The following is a 15,724-nucleotide window of genomic DNA, read 5'->3' as shown; positions in this document are numbered from 1 at the left end:
CAGTAACCTTCCCCTGGAGCAGGATGGGAATGGAGATTTTCCAATATCCTTCCCCTGCCACGCCCACCAAGCCATGCCCACCAAGCCATGCCACACCCACCAAGCCACACCTACAGAACCGGTAGTAAAAAAATTTGAATCCCACCACTGGACAGCACCATCTGAGGTCACACACTAAGTTCCCCAAACAAGTGAAACAGAAAAAACATAATAAAATAATAAGAATGGGATTTCCTTAGAGATCAAAAGTGTTTGGTTGATAGAACTTTCTATTGTGATAAAAAAACCATGCCAGTTTCCAACAGCAATGTTCCTAATTCAACTTACACACTTGAACTGGTAGATCCAGATACCATTAAATGACTGAATTTATAATAAACAGATTTAATATGTCTTCTGAATGTCAGTTCTATTTACATAATTATCATTCCATCTTGAAGACAACAAGTCTTCAAGCTAGAATGACAGTTTATATGACAGGAAGCATGATGCCTTACTTCTACTTAATTTCATGTGTAGAACAAATCTTGTGGGCTGGCAATTTTAATGAGTTGAAGAAAAAAAAATTTGAAACCCCCCTCCCTCAAAAGAAAAAAAAAAAGAAATCAGATGTGTTCCTGTTCAGACTGAACTAATGGACAACAGAAAATATTCTATTGTTGAAAATAAACTTTGAAAATCTCATAAGGTATAAGATACAAGTTGACATAGATTTCTTTCTTTTTTAACTTTCTTCCCATATTTTGAAAGATGATGATGATGATTGTTATTGTTATTATATACTTTATTCATTAAACATGAAACTCAGTCAACTGATCATTCAAAAATGCATTACAAATACCACTGACTGGTGATGTGTTTTGTGAAATTCTTGGACATAGTACCAGGTGCTCAGATAACAATGGGTATCACTGTTACATGTTTCATCCATAGCTGTGTAGTTTTGATGGCCAGTTCACAATATTTCATTATTTTTTCCCAGTTCTTTTTCTTCAACTCTGGTGTCTCCTGGTACAGCGATATCAATAAATTGTACACTTCGGCCCTCGACAACCGTGATATCTGGCATGTTGTGTTCCAAATGATGATCTGTCTATATTATTATCATTATTATTATTTACTTTATTCATTAAACATGAAACTCAGTCAACTGAACATTCAAAAATGCATCATAAATACCATTGACTGATGCTAATGGTTGATACGGGTTGCTGCCAGCGTCCTAGGTATCAACCAAGTACCTTCTTAAGATGTACAATGTTCCAAGTAGCACAGTTTTTTGCAGTTCCGCTGGTGTTATTGCAGGAAGCTGCAATTTGTTGATGTATCTTATAAAATTCTTGGACATGGTACCAAGTGTCCCGATGACAATGGGTATTGTCATCGTCATCATCAGCATCATCAGCATCATCAGCATCATTATTATGATGATTATTTAATCTTTAGTGAGATTCACAGCCTTTGAGGCTGGTTAATAGCTCAGCAGCTCGAGTCCTTACCAAGGACCTAGGAACTGTTAAGGTATCGTCGGAGGATGTAAGCTGTTCCGAGTATGGTGGTTTTTTGTAGAGTCAAAATGTTCAAGTCCGGTAAATAATAATAATAATAATAATAATAATAATAATAATAATAATAATAATAATAATAATCATTATTATTATTATTATTATTATTATTATTATTATTATTATTATTATTATTATTATTATTATTATACATTGTAGGGTTGTGGTAGTGAGAAATAGAAAAGTTACTGATTCTTCCTCAGGGAATATCTTTGGCTAAACCTTTATAGATATTTTGTTGAAGTTTGATCTACTTTTGTTTTTGTAACTTGTAGCTAAATAAACCATCTGAATTAGGATTTTTTTAAAAAAAAACCCTGAAAATCATTGTTCTAATACTTTTTTTAAAAAAAAAAAGTCCAAATCTATTTCCACTAGGATATGTGTTTCTGATAGTACACTGTGCTCTTGTGATATCACATTTCCTTTTTCATGTGAGGATACTCCAAGGAAATTCTTACCTCCCAGCAACTGAAAATGGATTTATAGAAGATCATTAGCTTAATGTAATTTTTTCAGGCACTTAGTCTAAATAGGTTCCCCTGGAAGGGGAATTAGGTTTATAGGCAAGCTTATTCTGTAAGAGTGCCAAGAAAGCTGCATGCTTACAATCACCAGCAGTCACGCTCGCCTTGAGGGGGCCTTTATTTTTGCTAGTTCTTTTAATAAGAATATGTAAGAATTCATGGAAAAAGTAAAAAGGCAGGCCTACCAGATTTTAATAAGATAAATTCAGATACTTGCTGCTGTCAATAGAAACTTCTCATAGATATCAATTAATACCATGAAAGCTACAATTTTGGGTCAAGAGCTGGAGTGTCAAACTGGCGGCCCGCAGGCCAGATGCGTCACTCGCAGGCCACACCCACCCCAGCTCCGCAAATGGGAAAAAGGTTGTGAAACATCACTTGACGGCAACGTGATGCTGCAAATTTGACACCCGTGGTTACGAGAGATCAAATCTATGTTGCTTAAGAGTTGTCGGCTCTACTGTTGTCTTTTTGCCGGAAACCTGTGATATTCAGAGAAACTCCTTAAGAAAATCCATATTGTTCACTGAATGTTCTACAGGCTTTTGTTAAATTTATTTTCTATGTTCATAATAAAGACCAAAATAGCCTTGGATAATAACAATATTGTACGGTCATGGTCTAAAGACTTGATTAAGACAATCTTAAAGATTTGGGCTCAGCCAGTGGGATTTCTCGTTTGTTTTTTAAATAAGTAAATTCTTCTGGAAAACTGAAAGGAGAGATGAAACCCACCTATAAGGATGTTATCAAGAAATTTAAATGCATCATCCATACAGGTCATTAAAGATTTAATTCCAGTGAGTTTTTAACCTTCATATAATCAATGGCTACATTTAGAATACCATATTTTTCAGAGTATAAGACACACCTTTTTCCCCCAAAAAAGAGGGTGAAAATCTGGGTGCGTCTTATACTCTGAATGTAGCCCCACCCAGCTTCTCAAACGGAGGTTTCAGAGGCTGAGAAAAGCATCAGAAACAAAGTTTCAGGAAAAAAACCCCTAGACAGAACTTCAGAGGCTTTTTTTCTGAAGCTCTGTTTCGGAGACTTCAGAGGCAGGGAAAAAAAGCAAGGCACAGTGCTCACAACCAAGGAACCTGTTGCTAAAATTCACCTCTGGGAACAGCTGGTTGGGGGTATTCCAGGAGGCCGATCCACCTGCCAATCAGCTTTTTTCTTATTTTCCTCCCCAAAAACTAAGGTGCGTCTTAAACTCCGCTGCATCTCATACTCCGAAAAATACGGTATATAAAATCTCTCTCTGAAAATATGCAGCCATAATAAACATTTCTCTAAACTTGCCATGACTTCATTTTGGGCTCTTGTTGCGTTTCTACCTAGCTTTCTACATTTCCCCCCCCCTCTTTTTCTTGGCACTTTCTTTTGATTGGATGTATCAGTCTGATAAAGAATAACTCTACTGCTTGTTTGCCAGAAGGAAAAAAAAAGTAGTCATTTTAGCAATCTTTTTTTCCCCATTTTAACTGGTAGCTTCTAATCTTCTGCCTTTTTAAACATCTGAAACTTTCTCAGCATAGCCACTCATTTCTGTGATAGTTTTCAGATAGAGAACTGAATGATTCAATTGTTTTATTTATTTATTTATTTATTTATTTATTTATTTATTTATTTATTTATTTATTTATTTATTAGTTCAATTTATATGCCGCCCTTCTCCGGAGACTCAGGGCAGCTTACAATGCTTTAAGCAATAGCCTTCATACTTTTGTATATACCTGCTTAGTAGGGCTTTTTTGGCCCCCTCAAGCGGTGTTCTATTTTATACAAAGTCAGCTTATTGCCCCCACAATCCGGGTCCTCATTTTACCTACCTCGAAAGGATGGAAGGCTGAGTCAACCTTGAGCCTGGTGAGAATTGAACTCGCAGTAATTGCAGTCATCTGGCAGCTAAGTGCTACTTTAACAGCAGTTTTAGTCTGCTGCGCCACCAAGGCTCTTTTCTTCAAGAAGTCCTTGCATTTTTTTTTTGTTTTGTTTTTGAATGGCCAACACAATAATGGAAAATTTACACTTCCACACTTTTTTGAGGGGTGGGTAAAGCTTCCAGTTACTAATAAAATTTTCCATTGAAGAGCTACATTAGGGATTATTATCTGAATAAATGTGATGTTCTAAATTTTCAGCTGTCAGCATGTGCTATAATTATGGAAAGAACAACTCCTGTATCATATCAAAAACCTTTACTGTAACGAAGGAACTCCTTTCCTGAGAATTGTGGCTGCTCATTTTGTCCCAGAATCATTAGATCTGAAAAATTGTTTTAATATAAAAAAAAATATTTAATATACTTAATAATGTTGGAATGTCCATCACTTTCACATTCTTCTTGCTCTTAATGACTTTAGACAGGTTGTCTAATGAATGGTCCATATTTTGTCTGATTACTACTCTGATGTTTTCCAAACATGTTTGTCGTTGAGCTTGGCATATGAAGCAATTTTGTTCTGTAATAAAACTAATTAAAGTAGGCAGCCATCCACACAACACTCCTTAATGAATTATAATGAGCTCATTAATCGAATCACTCTTGCTCAGGAAATCCACTACTAGGACCTATTAAAAGGTATAGAAATATAGAAAATCTGGATAAAATAAGTCAATTAAATATATACTTTTCTTTGAATTTTAAAAAAAGTGCAATTGAGGAAAGCTATTAAGTTAAACCCTTTATTTGAAAATAAAACGTGAAGGGAACTTATTTGCTTTAGGTTGTTTTGAATAACTGAGCAAGAGAAATAATAGATTTTTGTCTTGGTTGATAGTAGTAAATCATTTTAAAGCATCGGATAAACATTAATAGTGTACATAGATAAATTGAGAATACAGAATGAGATGTGTGAAGGAGATGAAGTTATATCTTTGCTTGCCCAGCTAGTTGTTTAAACATGCCTTTAGGAAATTAATAATGTCTTATGCTATTCACTGTGAAAATAAATAACTTTGCCCTATACAGAACAGTTTCTAAACTTGGTATATATTGCATAATAATACAACAGCTGTATCTGGATCTCAGTCTTTGTAGATTCAAGATTTTGGATAACGATTGAGCAACGCTTCCAGGATTCAGTGCTACTTGAAGTGAAGAAAATATAGGATCTCCAGCAGGGGTGAAATCCAGCAAGCTCTGACAGGTTCTGGAGAACCGGTAGCGGAAATTTTGAGTAGTTCGGAGAACTGGCAAATACCACCTTTGGCTGGCCCCAGAGTGGGGTGGGGAGTGGAGATTCTGCAATATCCTTTCCTTGCCACGCCCACCAAGCCACACCATGCCCACCAAGCCACGCCCACAGAACTGGTAGTAAAAAAAATTGGATTTCACCACTGATCTCCAGTCTGCTGGCAGTTGATGTCTGAAATATTGTTGGTTTTTTTCCTTTGGTGGTGGTTTTTCCCTGTGTCTGAGGGGAAAAAAAGTAATTCTGAAGTACCATAAAATCATGTGATTTTAACTTTTTCTCAGATATTCCTCAGGTGTGTCTAAGGTTTGGGTGAAGACTTCCTGAAACCATGCTAGGCTTCATCTGATTGCTATACTACAAAGCCAAATCAGAGGATTTATTTATTTATTAACTAAATATAAATGGCCTCCCACAGGAGAATCTGGGCAGTTCTCTCTTAGATACAGACAAGAAGCAAAACTGTCCCCTTTCTTCAGCAGTACAGAAGACATTAAAGCAGTCATAGCAAGAAGTGGCAATAAGGATATATTATCGGCAATGACATTCATTCTTCAATCCTTGAATCCTCTCAATTTCACAAATGAAGGCAAAACTTTGAATGATTCCACATTTGCTGAATGATATGGGGATGCGGTGGCTCAGTGGCTAAGACACTGAGCTTGTCAATCGAAAGGTCGGCAGTTCAGCGATTCGAATCCCTAGTGCCACGTAACGGAGTGAGCTCCCGTTACTTGTCCCAGCTTCTGCCGACCTAGCAGTTCGAAAGCACGTTAAAAAAATGCAAGTAGAAAAATAGGGACCACTTTTGGTGGGAAGGTAACAGTGCTCCATGAGACTTTGGCGTTTAGTCATGCCAGCCACATGGCCACGGAGATGTCTTCAGACAGCGCTGGCTCTTCAGCTTTGAAACGGAGATGAGCACCACCCCCTAGAGTTGGGGACGACTAGTACATATTTGCGAGGGGAACCTTTACCGTTACCTTTATCTTATGGGGGGAGGGAGTTGGTACCGCCTATTTTAAAATCTTCTTTCTACAGATTACTTGCACTTTGCTAAAACCCCTTTGACACATATGAGGTTGAGGGTTTTTTTTAAAATGTTTAAAAACAGCTGGCTTCTTTGGTGGATGTTTGATTATTATTATTTTTTATCGTGTGTCAGATGTGAAATCATAGACAGTTGCAATGCACCCCTCATCCTATCTCCTGTAGCTAATTTTTAGGAGACAAGTTTCTCTGACAAATTTCTGTAGTGGACTTCATATTTCACAGTATTTTTTTTTACCCGTCGCCTAAATCGGAATCTATGTTCTTATGTCTTTCTTTTCTCCTTTGCTTTAAAAGCTTTCATAACAAATTGCGATGCACTTGACAGTAATGGCTAAGAGACAGCAGGCTCTAAAATTACAACCTGTTCTTCACCTCAGTTTTTCTGGTATTTGCTATTTTTTTAATTCTTTAAGAGGTAGACATACATTTCCCTGCACACCCCAGCTGCTTTTTTGATAGAGCTGTTGCTATATTGTAGTCAGTGTCTCAGCTCATATATACACAAGTGTTCCTACACATTTCACTATATTCTCGGTTGTTTTCTGGTGATAGGCTATTGACAGTGAGAACAATCAACCAATGGAACAGAAGTTGCCTTTGGAAGTTGTGGGAGCTTCATCACTTGGAACTTTCAAGAAAAGATTGGACTGTCATTTGTCAGAAATGGTGTAGGGTCTCCTACTTGAGTGGAGGGTTGGACTAGATGACCTATAACTGTGATGGCGAACCTCTGGCACAGGTGCCACAGGTGGCATGCGAAGCCATATCTGTGGGCACGTGAGCATTGCCCTAGCTCAGTTCCAGTGCACATGCGTGCGCCGGCCAGCTAATTTTCAGGCCTTCTGGGCCCATCAGAAGTTGGGAAATGGGCCGTTTCCAGTGTCTGGAGGGCCTCCAGGGGGGGAGGCAGGCAGTTTTCACCCTCCGCAGGTTCCAAGAAAGCCTCTGGAGCCTGGGAAGGGCAAAAAACAGGTCTACCGGGCCCACCGTACCATCACATGCCAAAAGCGGGGGTTGCATGGGGGGTCACGTGTGCATTCACAGGGAGCAGGGCGCATTGAATTATGGGTGTGGGCACGCACGCGCACAACCCCCTGTGCTCCCCCTGCTTTTGGCACGCAATAGCAAAAAGGTTAGCCGTCACTGACCTATAAGGTCCCTTCCAACTCTGTTAATCTGTAAAATCTGTAATCTGTAAAGGCTGGGCTTGGGAAATGGGGGAAAAAAATAATACCAGTGATACAGAGGAATGGAGAAACCTGGAAGAGGGCAAAGCTGCCTGCACAGAATCTTACATCAAAGAAAGCACTTTGCTTTGCAAAATATTATTGCAAGTTCCACTTGCGACATTTTATTGCAGACTTTATTATATTCCCTGTTAAACAAACTAATAAATCTGCTTACGTCGATAACTTTCCGAAAAGAGGAGATAACTAGAAAACCAAGCAAGTTTGGATATGTAATTGGACACCCGCATCCACAGATCACTGCAGGGCAGTGGTGAAATGTAAAATTTGTTACTACTGGTTTTGTGGGCGTGGCTTGGTGTGTGGGGGGGGTAATGTGACTGGGTGAGCGTGGCCAACTTTTTTTTTTTTTTACTTTTAAAAGCATTTTTTCTACAACCTCTTCGGCCAATGAGTTTGTTTAAAAAATGCTTTTAAAAGGCTCTGACGATCTCAGCTGAGTTGCCTGATCATCAGAGGCTTTTGTTTTCTTTTAAAAGCATTTTTTTTTTTTTGCTTTTAAAAGAAAAAAAAACCTCTGACGATCAGGCAATTCAGCTGGGATCGTTAAAAGGCTCTGATGATCCCAGCTGAGCCGCCCGATCATCAGAGGCTTTTTTTTTTAACTTTTAAAAGCATTTTTTTGACCGAAGAAAAAATGCTTTTAAAAGTTAAAAAAAAAGCCTCTGATGATCGTGTGGCTCAGCTGGGTATGGGGGAGGGGGCAGGGATTTTTGCTACTGGTTCTCTGAACCACCCACCGCCATCACTACCGGATCGGGCGATCCGGTCCGAACCGGGAGCATTTCACCCCTGCTGCAGGGGTTCAAAAGAATGACACACTAACCAAATGGACTTATCACACAGGATTCCGTTCACAGTTTGGTTTTTTTTTTTTTTTAATTTGATTTATATGCCGCCCTTCTCCGGAGACTCAGGGCAGCTTACAATGCGTTAAGCAATAGCCTTCATACTTTTGTATATTTATACAAAGTCAGCTTATTGCCCCCACAAACTGGGTCCTCATTTCACCTACCTTAGAAAGGATGGAAGGCTGAGTCAACCTTGAGCCTAATATGCTTTTATTTCAGCAGCATTAGATTACAATATTTGCATTACTAACAGAATATGCTATTAGAAATATCACACATGAAAAGGGAGCCCCAAGATTCATTACTTGGATGTAATTATTTGGCACAGTGTGACATTGTCTTTTCTTGTGAGGAGCAGGGGGGAAAAGTGCTAAGCCCTTTGTAACATCTCTTTTGATGTTATTATAGGATATAATGAAAGATGAATGCTTGACTCTGAAACTGCAACTAAAGGAGAAAGAGGAACTCATTTCCCAACTTCGTGAAGAGCTGGTAAGTGACTAACAATGTTTGTTTCTTATTTGGAATTTACTAGACCTGCTAAGATTATTGTCTGGGGATAATACAAACAGAGGTTGAATATATGCTTACATTAGAGTCATATTAGGCAGATTTTGAAACTGAGAACGTGTCAACTTCTGAAAGGGCAATTTTGCAGGTAAGTCAAAGGAGGCTGTTTGTTTTAGAAGCCTCCAATGACAGTTCCCTTTAATCCCTGATGTAAAACAAGCCACAATTTTCTGTGCATTTTACATTGCAAATATTCTGATGGTTACATACCATATTCTGATTTGCGGGTGTCTGTATTGATATAATCATTCCGTAAAGTATTTCCCCTGCTCCCACTGCATGAAATACACGAGTATACAGAGTGTAAATTTCAGTAGCTTTTTAGGTTTTCATACAACAGTGTACACTTTACACTTGCTGCTAGTAAAACTGTTTAAATTACTATCTTATCAACATACTGAAAACTGGAACTGAAACAAGAACAGAAAAAATGAAAGTTTCCTATCAACTGATGTTCTGACCAGGGGTGGGTCCTACTTACTTTTACTACCGGTTTGCAACGGGGCACCACGCGCACACTCGTTTCACTCACACGTGGGCTCTTCTGTGCATGCGCAGAAGCATTTTGACGATGTTGGGGTCGGTGGGCAGAACCTCCCGCCGGTTTTACTACCGGTTCTATAGAACCGGTGCAAACCGGAGGCAACTCACCACTGGTTCTGACCAACTGCTATGTTTCTCTAATTAAGAGAACTTATTGATACTCCTGTGTAAATTTATATTAAATATCCATGTGGTTTTCAGTATGTGAGAGCATACATTGATTGCTCATTTTAATTTGGAGAGGAATCTTGGTGAATGAAAAATACAGAAATGAATGAATGAAAGTCTGCCTTGTGCATGCATGCATGCATGTACATTTGTATGTGTATATGTGTGTGTATACATGCATACATACTTACATACATACATACATACATACATACACACACACACACACACACACATATATTAAGTGCAGAAAAGAAGAATGGCTCTTGGAAAGAAACTTTCGAGAAAACTTAGTACAAAACATCCCACTTTCCATTGACTGAGATACCCTTTCAGTGAAAATCAGAACAGTAGCTGAGGTTGTCTGCTCAACGGTATCTGTCAAATATTAGCCATGAATTATTAAGTAAAGCAACTACATCAGTGGCAGTAAAACTGACAATCCACTTCATTTATCCAAACTGGACAGTTAATTTTCTTTTGCTTCCCTATGGAACAAATACATAATTAGATCTTGATTTAAAATATTATCGAGCTGGTTATAAGAGTGTTATGCCGACCTATTTTTAAATTGTTTGTCTTAGTAAAAAGACAAATAGATTTTTGTCTTAGTAAAAAGAGAAAAAAAGACACTTTTGGTCTCAGTATCTTTTCAACGGTGTGCCTAAGGCTTACAGAGATATATTTCAAGGCGTGTTTGTTGGTGTACTTCCAAAACTCTAATTATGTATCTGATACACTAATGACTAGATAAAACAGTCACATTAGGAGAAATTGTTGTTAAAAGTGAAAATAGTAGGGAAGATGAATTAGCCAGAACCCATTTTGAATATATGAATTCATGAGCTGAGTTGATGTCCAGAAGTTTCCTGGAATGTTCTAATCAGTTTGAAGGCATCTGATTCTTTGTGTTGACTCAATTTGACTGTTTGACAAGATTGATGTCAGCCCTCCAAGGCACTCCAGTCAAGAAGCACAAATCATGTGAACTGATACTACTTTTATTATAAGCTTACAGTAACAGAATCTTGCAAGTTTGAAAACCCTTCTTCCCTCCTTTATGTTTCAGTAAACTAGGGAGTGGCTCTTCTGACACACTTCTTACCCCTTTCCCCATGTTTGTGCTATGGTACTTTTTTAATAATGGTTGTCTAGCGTATGGCTCTGCCTTTTGTCTCACAAGGATCACATTTTAAATAATATTCAGAAATGTTGAACATTCAGAAGTGTTTGCAAACACTTTTGTATGTGATGGTTTGAGATATATGTACCTATTTGCTTATTTTTTTTCTATCTGCCTGAATAGGATAAGAGTTTTGTGCCGTGGTTAGCTTCTCCAGAAGCATATAAAATACCCTAGACTGGACAAATTGCATTCTCATTTTATCTAGAAAAAATCTGGGTGGGTTTCAGAGCCAATTGTGATTATGACCAGTTCTCAAATTCTAGTCATCCCAGCATCCGCACAGTCACATGATTATGATCTGAGCAGTTGGAAACTGCCTAGCACTTTACAATGGTTGCCACATCCCATAGTTATATGATCTTGCAACCTTCTATGGCAAATACCTCAACTAAAGTCAGTGGGGAAGCTGGCAGGAAATGTCACAAGTTGCTTGGGTAAATCTCCACCTGCACATCCTTCTTGAGCCTCACTGCACTTGTGTAGTTTCTTCCCGGGCTCTAACCCACTTTTTCCCATCTGCAGCAGCTACCCCAGCTTCCACACTCATGTCACGCCTTTCCTGTCACACCACCTTGTGTACCTGTCCCATCTGGCAGCAACTAAAACCAGGGCATACAAAACCTTTGCCAGACCAATTCTCAAATATAGCTCATTTGCTTGGAATCCACACTGTATAACAGACATTAATACAATTGAGTGAGTCCAGAGGTGTTTCACGAGAAGAGTATTCTACTCCTCTGCTCGCAGTAGAATCCCTTATGCCACCAGGCTTGAAATTTTGGACTTGGACAACCTAGAACTACGCCGCCTACGGTCTGACCTAAGCTTAGTACACAAAATATGATATGATATGATTTTAATTTTTTTGTCTGGTTGCTGTGACCATCCAGAATCCTTCGTGACTTTTTCACGAAGAGGCTTCATGAGAACTGAGGATAAGTAACCAGCTTTAGTTTAAAAGTGATGCTTCTAATTTGTGATCAAATCAGGGTTGTAATCGAGAAACTGATTTCATTCCATTTATTTATTTATTGTTTATTTATTGGTTCGATTTATATGCCGCCCTTCTCCGGAGACTCAGGGCGGCTTACAATGCGTTAAGCAATAGCCTTCATACTTTTGTATATACCTGCTTAGTAGGGCTTTTGCCCCCCCCCCGCAGTGTTCTTTTTATACAAAGTCAGCTTATTGCCCCCACAATCCAGGTCTTCATTTTACCTACCTCAGAAGGATGGAAGGCTGAGTCAACCTTGAGCCTGGTGAGATTTGAGCTTGCAGTAATTGCAGGCAGCTGGTGCTACTTAACAGCACTTTAGTCTGCTGCACCACCAAGGCGACAAACATACTCAGTTTCGTATTAATAAAAAATGCACAATGTTTGCCAAGAAAAAATGTTATAACAATGGAAACAGACTGTCCTCAAAATTGAAATGAATACTGCTTTTCTACATTCTTTTTTTAAAAAAAGATATTAAGAATCATGTATTATGTAAATACCAAATAAGATTAAGTAACACAATGAAGTAGAGATTAATCTTTTACAGACTGGTGAATTTTTGTACAATGTCATTGTAAAACTGATACTCTGCCTATCTTGTCCAAAGCATATATCTGAAAATTTTGTTACTCCAAAAGTATACTACGTTATCTTTCCAAGTTACTGCTTCTTGATGGATTCCTACTCCATTGGATAGAAAATACATAATTCTTCAAGGATGACATAAAACCAGGGGCTTTGGTATTTATAGTAAGCAAAGGATTTTTGGAGATATTTTTTATTTATAAGAGTTCTTCAGCTATGAAATTCTTAAACAGCAGATTAAAAAAAAATCACAATCGAGTTGGACTTCATGCAGAAGATTGCACTCATTGAAAATTCCAAGGATGCAGTTTTTGGTTAGGCATCAGGAAAACTTTATAATATTCAACAGTATTCCACAACAGAACTGGCTGTCTTGAAAAGCACTTAAGCACTCTGGATGTGTTTAAATAGAGTTTGGATTTATCAGGGACCCTATAGTAAGGGACGTGGTGGCTCAGTGGCTAAGATGCTGAGCTTGTCGATTGAAAGGTCAGCAGCTCAAATCCCTAGTGCCGCATAACAGGATGCGCTCCTGTTACTTGTCCCAGCTTCTGCCAACCTAGCAGTTTGAAAGCACGTACAAAATGCAAGTAGAAAAATAGGGGCTACCTTTGGTGGGAAGGTAACAGCGTTACGTGCGCCTTTGGCATTTAGTCATGCCATCCACATGACCATGGAGATGTCTTTGGACAGCGCTGGCTCTTCGACTTTGAAATGGAGATGAGCACCACCCCCTAGAGTCGGGAATGACTAGCACATATTTGCGAAAGGAACTTTTACCTTTTTATAGTAGTGAATTCTTGCACTGGGTTTATATGGTCTCTATGGTACCTTCCAGGAATTTTAATCTATGATCATATTCATCATTCATCCCTATTGTATATTTTTATGGAAGCACAATGTGCTTATTCAGAGATGTGGTGGCGCGGTAGTTAGAATGCAGTACTGCAGGCTATTTCTGCTGACTGCCGGCTGACTGCAATTTGGCAGTTCAAATCTCACCAAGCTCAAGGTCGACTCAGCCTTCCATCCTTCCGAGGTCAGTAAAATGAGGACCCAGATTGTTGGGGGCAATAGGATGACTCTGTACACCGCTTAGAGAGGGCTGTAAAGTATAAGTGCTATTGCTATTTAGCAATGTTTATATGTTTTTAATGTAGTATAACCTTTGATGAGTAGAGAAAAAAAAAGCTTTTCCATCATGTCCAACCTGATTCTTTTAAATGGAAATAGCAGGTAAGAATCTGCTTCTCAGCAGTTGCAGTCCTCTTGAGAGTTTCCTTAAGAATGATGAAGAGCAACACTTAGATTCTGCATCTCAGCATCCTCTCTGGAAATCTACATAATCCAAGAAGTGCAAGTGATCCCTTATTTTACCAGCTGCTCTGTTGTCATGGAAGATTTCTCACAATATTCGGGGAGTCAATCTCTTAGAGGGATGCGGTGGCTCAGTGGCTAAGACGCTGAGCTTGTCGATCAGAAGGTTGGCAGTTCAGTGGTTCGAATCCCTAGCTCCACGTAATGGAGTGAGCTCCCATTATTTGTCCCAGCTTCTGCCAACCTAGCAGTTTGAAAGCACATAAAAAATGCAAGTAAAAAAATAGGGACTACTTTGGTGGGAAGGTAACAGCTCTGTGCGCCTTCGGCATTTAATCATGTCTGCCACATGACCACGGAGACGTCTTCAGACAGTGCTGGCACTTTGTCTTTGAAACGGAGATGAGCACTGCCCCCTAGAGTCGGGTACAACTATCATGCATGTGTGGGGGAACCTTTACCACTCTCTTAGAAACTTACACTAAACTTTCACTTGTTATTATGGTATGTGTGGTGCAAAATTAAAATCTATCAGACAATTTTGGAATTGGATATAACATATTGGCTTTTAAAAGTTAGTGGAGTTTGATTCCTTATCTGAATTTTTTTTCTTAAGTTTGTTTAGAAAAAATGTGTATCTTTTACAACTGCTTTCTTTGAAAACATAATGTAGGTAATACTCAATTTGCAATTATTTGCTTAGCAACTATTCAAAGTTACAGTGACATTGAAAAAAGTGACTTAATACCTGTTCTGTCCCCGCTATGGAACCCAAGAAATGTAGCACACACAAAACTCCGAACAACTCCGTTTACTACAAACACAGTCTTTTTCAAATGCAGGCTATTACTAAAAATGTCCTTAACAGCCTGCCAGAAATTCCAAAGATTAGATAAAGGCTTACAAGAGTTGGCAATTAGCCCAGAAACCAGGTTTGCAAGGAAAATTCACTCTCAAATGCTCAACGTACGACTGGATGAACACACGTTTTCTGCAACGTTTGCCAGCAATGAAAATTGTGGTCACAACTTTCATCATAAAATGAGGATTATCTGTAATGATAAATTGATGGAACGTATCAATACGTTCTCAATACGTAGAATGTGGAATCCTACCTTTAATCTTGGGAAATGCACAATAGCCGTTTGTTTCATTATTTTGTTTTATTTTAACATATTTTAACTAGATTTATTTTCTGAAAACATCTACAGTATAAGGTGTTTTTTTTTTTCTTAAGAGTAAAGACAATCTCAGGTTTATCTTTTGTTTACCCTCGTAATATGTTTGAAGGGATATTTTGGTTTTAATGGTAATCCCTATGACTCACTACCATTTCATTAGTAAAACATTATGCTGTTAAGATTACCATACACTTTTCTAAAATAATCATTTCCTTTTTGTATTGGGACATATTCTCAGCCTTTATAAAAACGTTCATTTATGTTATCTCTACCTCAAATTCCTAGGAGCATTATTCTAAATTAGTTATTAAAAAAAAATGGGGGGACACATCAATTTTATAATAAAGTAGATAAATTAGAGAAGTAAATTTAGTTGAACATATGTTTTATAAATGGTATTAAATGTCTTGCTTTGACTCTCTAATAATATGATAGACTCTGATAAGTGTAATGGTTATATTCAGGGCAATTATATTGTGCAGCCATCTTTATGGTAATTCCTTGCTCATCCTGATTTCTATTATTTCATCTTGGGTGTTTATGATAAATTATTACAGGTTCTTCAGTGAAGAGACAGCTTTAAGTAATTTCAATTCTTCTTTTCTTCTTCATATTTAAGAAACATCTGAGTAGAAAAAGAAAGAGATTAGGTATGCTTAAACATTATTAAAGTGTCAAATTCCTTTTCCCTCTTTTTACGGGAGAGAATTAATTGCACATAGTCCAGAAAA

General features: G+C 38.1%; 1 protein-coding gene across 2 annotated transcripts in view; it reads left to right on the top strand.

The window, feature by feature from the left end:
- The window catches only part of CCSER1 (coiled-coil serine rich protein 1), a 715,197-nt gene that overhangs the window by 281,140 nt on the left and 418,333 nt on the right, over positions 1 to 15,724 (top strand). For both annotated transcript variants that reach the window (XM_070948723.1, XM_070948724.1), the window contains exon 7: positions 8,855 to 8,938. In XM_070948723.1, coding sequence (XP_070804824.1) covers positions 8,855 to 8,938 — 84 coding nt within the window. The remainder of the gene's footprint in view (positions 1 to 8,854; positions 8,939 to 15,724) is intronic.

This window comes from Pituophis catenifer, unplaced genomic scaffold, assembly GCF_029215685.1.
Source record: "Pituophis catenifer annectens isolate HBS135680 unplaced genomic scaffold, rPitCat1.0.hap2 SCAF_8, whole genome shotgun sequence".
Taxonomy (NCBI): Eukaryota; Metazoa; Chordata; class Lepidosauria; order Squamata; family Colubridae; genus Pituophis; species Pituophis catenifer.
This window is presented reverse-complemented; position numbering and strand designations above follow the sequence as displayed.